The sequence below is a fragment of the Sorex fumeus genome, unplaced genomic scaffold (genome assembly GCF_029834395.1).
Source record: "Sorex fumeus unplaced genomic scaffold, SorFum_2.1 ptg000064l, whole genome shotgun sequence".
NCBI classification, from domain to species: Eukaryota; Metazoa; Chordata; class Mammalia; order Eulipotyphla; family Soricidae; genus Sorex; species Sorex fumeus.
Genome location: NW_026606121.1, coordinates 3388170 through 3395490, shown reverse-complemented (window position 1 = coordinate 3395490; position 7321 = coordinate 3388170). Strand labels below are relative to the sequence as shown.

Sequence of the window (7321 nt, the reverse complement as noted above, 5' to 3'; positions counted from 1 at the left end):
CACACTTGTTTGGTTTTGACATATTTGCTTATATTCTCTTATCTGCGGGCTTAAATGGCTCCAGACTGAAATACAACAACCTTCACACACTTCCCTCTTATTGTGGTGGGAAGGTGCTCAGTGATGGGATTGGTGTTTGAATATTATCTGTAAAGAACTACTGTGAACTACTTTTATGAAAATAAAATATATATATTAAAAAAATAAAATGACTTTCTTCTGCCAATTCGATGTTTTCCGTAGTCTCATCTCCTTTCCCTTTCCCTCTCTCCATTACTGACTTCTTCATTTCAGCGTTAACCAATCATTAATTTTATGGTGCCAGGTTTGAAACCTGTATCTACTGAAACAAAATGAGACAGAACAGGGATGAAGCAGCGTTTTTCCTGCGTAGGTGCCCTCTTCCCCGCCACACTCTCAGTCCCCAGTAGATCTTTTCCAGGGTAATGTTACAATTCCCTTGTTTCCTTTACTAAGTGTTAGAGATCATTTCCTGAGTGTTTTCCTGGGAATTGCAATAAACACACACTCATCAAACAATTCAACTTGAATGACTATCAGACTAATTTTGACAGTATAGAAAAACAATCTCCAAAATACTTGTGTTCTTAACTCTCCACCTTAGACCCTTAATCATACCAATCACATCCTGTCCTGTCACCTTATCAACAGATTTTTATGGTTTTCTTATTTGAAAAAATTTACAATACATGTATAAAGATTTTTGTCTTGTAAGTTCGACATCTGGGATTTCTCGACAGGCTTCTATTGCTTGCTTTTTCGGATTCTCTCCTGTTTTTTAGCCTGCAAGAAACCTTGTTCAGTAAGGAGGTGACGCAGGGGCACGGCCTATGGCAGCGGGCTATAGTATTCAGTAGAAATACTTCCAGGGTCAATAGGTAAAATAGCCTAAATCCAAAACCAACATTTAATTCTTGAACCCAGCTGCAGAAAGCAAATCACTTCACAATGCTTTTTCAGCATGTCTGATTTCGGGGGGGTAAACTCTAAATAATAGTGGTGAATCTTTTATTGAAACAATGAATCTAATCAAAGCAGATAGAGTGTTAGCTAGAATTCATCTGCCTCACAGGGACTGGGAGGGGTGGGGGGTGGGGTTCTATTGGGGTTCTTCATGGTAAAAAATAAGTATTGGTAAAGGGAAATGTGTTTGATATTTGCATGACTGAGACCTAAACCTGAAAGCTTTGTAACCTTTCCCACAGTGATTCAATAAATAAATAAATTAATTAAAAAAAAAAAAAGGTGGACTTGCCTTGGGTTGGGGCGTGGCTTGATGTGTGGGCGTGGCCTGTCCGGGGATGTGGCCATTGTGGCGCGTACTGGGTAACAGTCGTGGGCGTGGCTTGGCTGGGGCGTGGTCAGTCTTGCGGCTCGCTTGGAGCTCGAGAGTTCTTCCCTCTCACGAGCATCCAGAAGCTTTTTCGGGTTTGGTTTTGTGATGTTGTATTTTTGGGCCCCTGCAGGGCTCACGACTTACTTCTGACTCTGTGCTCTGAGATCATTCCTGGCAAACTTGGGGGGAACAAATGGTGTGACAGGAATCAAACCTGAGTCAGCTGTGTGAGGCAGATCCCCATCCACTGTACTATCACCCCGGCTCTAGTGTGTGTGTTATCTCCCATGCATGGGCAGTCATGCGTGCATTTCTGCAGACACACAGAGGTGTGTGCGGGCGCGTGGGCACATTTAGGACAATATAGTGTGGAAATTGGGACTCAGAACCCCTCCCGGCTCCTCACAGTGGGGCGTTCGCTATTGGCCTGGGCCCTGATTTTCTCCAAGTCCTATTAAGTTTCTCTTGTGAAGCTGCTGCTGTGTGGTCTTAGTTTTCAGCTAATCACTGCACAGAGCTTTCCTCACGTGCCTTAAATCACTCATCTTCCAGCTTTGCCATGGGGCCCTTTCTGTAGCTCACACTTACCCGCTCTGCCTCAGTCTTCACCTCCTGCTTGTCCAGACTCGAGGTTGGCCAGGCAGCGGCGAGCACTAGCTCAGGCGTCTCCTGCAAGTGCATTACCTTCTGGATCCCCAGGAACATGCCAGAACCGTTGAAAACCATAAAGGCTTCTTATACCCAAATTTCTCTTTCTCATCTTTCCACTGGCCTCCTTCCCCTCTCCTGATAGCTCTGATTGTGTCAGCCAGCTGCCATGCGGTGGCTGCTGTGCAAATAGAATTCCTGTGGAGGCACTTTCCTCGGTTTTGGGGGTGAGCATTAAGCCTGTTGTTCTCCAGCGGCTATCAGGGTACTGGCTTTCCAGATCTGGCATCTGCTACTTGGGAAACACAGCCCACACTTGGCCTCCAGGAAGCGGAGCTGTGCTCTGACCCCCAAGAGTGAGCCCTGTGACTGCCGCCTCCCCACCTCCCCTGCTGGCTCAGAGCTTTCCCTTGCAGGTGTGAGCCAGTGTGGACAGTGCCAAGTCAGTGCCATCAAAAGGAGCTTCTGACTCAAGGCAGGGCGTGGCGGGCCCCAGGTGGTGTGTTTCTGATTGGGCGGCAAGAGCAATGCAGGTGTGGGGGTGTGGAGGGTTTTGCTGAAAACCAGACTGCAAGGGAGACGCAAACAGTGAGACCCACGGACACTGAATCATCAGTGACAAAATCTGTCATGGTGGTTGGACCGTCCTGACTTTGCCAGCGCAGGGTAGAGTGACTCAGCAGCCGCAGCCTCCAAACCCTTTCCTGAGGAGAGAGGAATCGTGGCGGCAGTGGAGCAAGGGGCGTCCAGGGCTGTATCCAGCAATGATCAGAGAGGGGCCTGGTTGGGGGGGGGGGGGCGGGTAAACCCGATCAAGTGCCTGCTCCTACCCCAGGAACAATCTTACTGCCTGCTGGGACAGCTTGATTTTGAATAATCCCTGCTGATCACCAATGGCAGCAGCCCTGGAACTGGGCAGCCAGGCACACCGTTGGAGGCCACTAGGTGCGGGATAACCAGGCAGCCAGGAGGTGCGTGGAGGACTTCTGGTGGGAGAGACACACACCAGGTCCTGAGCTCTTGTGCCTGGGAACTTGAGAGACGGCCAGGTACTAAGAAAAGCACCTCTTTTTTGGGTGGACCAGGTTTGGCAGGGGCTTTCTCTCCCTGAAGGAAACCACACAACTGCTCCAGAAGAACTTTATTTCCAAATTGAGCCAGGGTGAGGGCTGGTGATGGGGAACCTGGGGGGCACGGCCAGAGCTCTGGGTCCTGGCCCTTGTCTCTGCAACTGGGAAGGGACACGGAAAGGTTTCAGGGGAGGGCTCGGGGGCCCAGCACCCCCGGAATGGCCCTATGGAGGAGCCTTTTGTCTGGGTGCATCTTACGGAGCCGCTGGTCCTCCCATCCGGCTTCCTGGCCCAGCAGCCACATTAGGACCCGGGTGGGCAGCCAGAGTGAGGGGGCTGTTCGGCGGCTCGCCACATACCCGCATCTCCTCCAGTTTGGACACCTGCGGAGAGAGGAAGAGTTTGGGCCCCAGGAGTGGCACTCCAGTGCACTGCACAGAGAGGCAGTGCCCTCTGGCCCCCCAGCAGCTTCTCGGAGAGGGACCCCAGCCCCCCTCCCCCAGGCCACACACACAGTTTGTGAGGGGCCTCTGCCCCTCTGCCCTGTTTCTGTGTTCACCCGCTTCTTCCTGCTGCCTCTGTCGCAGGGTGGGGGCCCTTTCTTTTCCGGAGTGCCTCCGACCTCTCTTCGGGCTCCCTCCCCTCCCGAAGCGAGCCGGGCGAGGGGCGACCTTGGAGGAGGGTCTCCAGGCTGTCCAGGAGTCGGGCATCCCGGATGGGTGCGGCGGTGGCCGAGGGCAGGGGCACGGCCGGGAGCAGCAGCAGCAGCAGGATCAAGGCAGCGGTCATGACGGGGCAGGCAGGCTGCTGGAGGGCGCGGGCGGGGAGGTCCGGGGTCTCAGCCTCCGCCTCCACGCCCCCCACCGGGCTTTCTCCCTCTCTCGTCCCCCTCCAGCCTCCGCGCGCCCAGGCCTGCCTCCCCTCACCTTCCCGATGACCTGCTGTATCCTCCTGAATCTGTCCACTGACCGGTCAACCTCAGCTCCACAAGGACCGTTAGAAACAGACACGTGGGCTTGAGCTTCTGGATGCTCGTGAGAGGGAAGAACTCTCGAGCTCCAGGCCAGCCGCACGACTGACCACGCCCCCAGCAGGCCACGCCCACGACTGTTACCCAGTACGCGCCACAATGGCCACATCCCCGGACAGGCCACGCCCACACATCAAGCCACGCCCCAACCCAAGGCAAGTCCACCTTCTGGCCACGCCCGCTGCCATAGGCCTTGCCCCTGCGTCAACTCCTTACTGAACAAGGTTCCTTGACGGCTAAAAAACAGGAGAGAATTCATTATCTGTGCATTGCTTCTTTAAAGAAGCTTTCAAAACTATTTTTGTTTTTTGAGCCACACCCGGCGATACACAGGGCTTACTCCTGGCTCTGCGCTCAGGGATCACTCCTGGCCGGTTTTGGGGATCATTCAGGGTGCCCGGGATTGAACCCAGAAGACCACGTGCAAGGCAAGCATTCGGTCCGCTGTACTTTTTCTCAGCCCAGCTTTCAAATTGTTATCTTCCAGAGTCATACATTTCACTTTCATGACAGGTATTTCCATATCTCATCTATTTGGAATACCAATACTTTCGAGCTTGCTTTATAATTTTTCACGTTTCCCCTGCTTTTGTGGTTTGCCTTATTTTGAAGACGCCTGAATCTTGCTGAAATCACCATTTGATGCTCTTTGTGCTGTTCTTTTTGAACTTGCTGGAGCTTTCTGTTAGGCACTAATTCCCAACTCATCAACCTTGGCAGAGCTAATCCACTGAGTTTGTCTGAACACAATATTCCTCTTCTTTTTTTACAAGAAAATTTCCCCTACGGGAACTTTATTCATGATACTACTTATTTCCCTCCTCAAATAACTGACCAAGATTTCTTTCTTCATAATAAAAGATGAAGCTTTAGAACTGTGTCATTTGTCCCTTTCAATTTGTATGTCCTCCCAGTTCAAAATGCTGCATTTTTTGGGGGGGGTGGTCACACCCGGCGATGCACAGGGGTCATTCCTGGCTCATGCACTCAGGAATTACTCCTGGCGGTGCTCAGGGGACCATATGGGATACTGGGAATCGAACCCGGGTTGGCCGCGTGCAAGGCAAATGCCCTACCTGCTGTGCTATCTCTCCAGCCCCCAAAATGCTGCATCTCTTAATAGGCACATTTTCTTGATCTGCAGTTGGGCTAGAAGCATTCAAGTCTCAATACAATCTACTTTGTAGTTTTAATCTTTTCTGAAAAAATTGGTTTAGTCTGCTTAAACTACTCCATAACCACGCTGCTTCCTGTCCTAATGCCGCTTTCCCTGGGCTTATGGAGAAGCCTTTTCCTCTACTGTGTGATTTTGTGGAGGTGACGCTTGCCACATTTCTTTGAAAAGTCAGCAGGTTTTCAGTAGTGGACTTGCAAGAGCGGTGTTTGTGAGGAAAAGAATATTCCTCTTCTTTCAGTGTCTATTTATATGCCCCTTCTCTATTCTTGTTTGAGGTGTTGATTTAGCATAGTTGGTTGCCGATGTTCTTTATTGTTTTTGGGGGGAGCACACCTGGTGATGTGTAAGCCAGACTCCTGGCTCTGCACTCAGGAATTACTCCTGGTGGTGCTCGAGGAACCCTATGGGATGCCAGGGATGAAACCCGGGTCAGCTGTGCACCAGCAAACATCCTCCCTGCTGTTGTATCACTGCAATGCCCTGTTCTATGCAGCCTTGCTTGACCTCATAGCAACAAGCAGGCTTATAGAATGAGCACATCTCCAAGTCCATCCAACTCTTCAGCAAGACCGATTCAGTTCAATCTAAGCGAGGGAAGAGGGGCCGAGTGCAGTATGTTCAGTCCACTAAGGAACAGAGTCCATCCTCACAGTGCCTCGTATTGGCGTTTCCTCTCTTCAAGCTGAATACTTCTAATTTCCACAATGCAAAGTCTTTTTTTTTATTTGACGTGGTTTTGCACGTTTCTTTTTCTTCTTTTCTTTCTTTTTTTTTTAAATGAATCACCGTGGGGTACTGTTACAGACTTACAAATTTTTGTGCTTACGTTCCAGTTATACAATGATCGAGTACCCATCCCTTCACCAATGCTCATTCTCCACCACCAATGACCCCGGTATCCCTCCCACCATCCCCCCCACTCCACCCCCCACCCCATCCTGCCTCTGTGGCAGGGCATTCCCTTTTGCTCTCTCTCTCTCTCCTTTTGGGCATTGTGGTTTGCAATAGAGGTATTGAGTGGCCATCATTCGGTCTGTAGTCTACTTTCAGCAAGTCATGATGCAAAGTCTTCTTAATCAGTTCCTTCTGCTGTCACCAAATGGATGCTCACATATGATAAAATGAGCTGAAGACTTTAGAAGTATAATGTCACCAAATCAATCTCATAGTTGTTAACTGCAACGACAAGGTAAGATTTCCCCAAATCAGCACTGTGAAAAACCACTGACCAAGAATCAAAATGTTTCCACACCTGTTCTTTATATTGGAGAGGCAGTTTGGACTCACTGAATGTGAGAGACCATGTCAATATACAAAAGGGGAGGAAGGTCCATCACAATGATAGTGTGTCACTTTCCAACATTGACTTTAAAATGTACATTGTTTTAAGGTCACAGTGTAGGAAACCTTAGTTGCCATAAGAAAGATGTGAATCGTTTAGTATGTTCTTAGAAACGTGTCACGAGATGCCTTCTGCATTGTATGAATGTGCATAAACACACAGCCATAAACAGCAGACTGCTGTGCACTCAGGCTGTGGGGTACAGACCACTGGCATCACTCCTCTTAGACACTGGGACCATCATTGACTCAAACATTCAGGGACACAGAGCTGTACTCAAAAGCAGTGGTTTTCACCTTTTCCCACCTGCTGTTAAAAATCACTGCTCTGATGACAGGTTAAAGAAACTTTGGTACATCTACACAATGGAGTACTATGTAGCTGTTAGAAAAGATGAAGTCGTGAAACTTACATACAAGTGGTACTACATGGAAAATATCATGCTAAGTGAAATGAGTCAGAGATAGAGAGAAGGACAGACAAAGAAAGATTGCATTTATCTGGGGAATATAAAGTAACAAAATAGGAGACTAACTCTCAAGAATAGCGGAGATAAGTACCAGGAGGTTTACTCCATGGCTTGGAGGCCAGAAGCACATGCTAGGGGAAAAGGCAGCTCAGATAAAGAAGGGAGCACCAAGTAAAGGGTGTTGGGAGGATCCTCCCAGGATGGGAGAAGCATGCTGAAAGTAGATTA

General features: G+C 49.4%; 1 protein-coding gene across 1 annotated transcript in view; it reads right to left on the bottom strand.

Annotated features, from left to right (window-relative positions):
* Window positions 1-3131: 3131 nt before the first annotated feature.
* The window catches only part of RBAK (RB associated KRAB zinc finger), a 44681-nt gene continuing 40491 nt past the window's right edge, over window positions 3132-7321 (bottom strand). Inside the window, exon 5 of the mRNA XM_056128270.1 lies at window positions 3132-3458. Within this exon, the coding sequence (XP_055984245.1) occupies window positions 3379-3458 (80 nt within the window). The 3' untranslated portion in view covers window positions 3132-3378. The remainder of the gene's footprint in view (window positions 3459-7321) is intronic.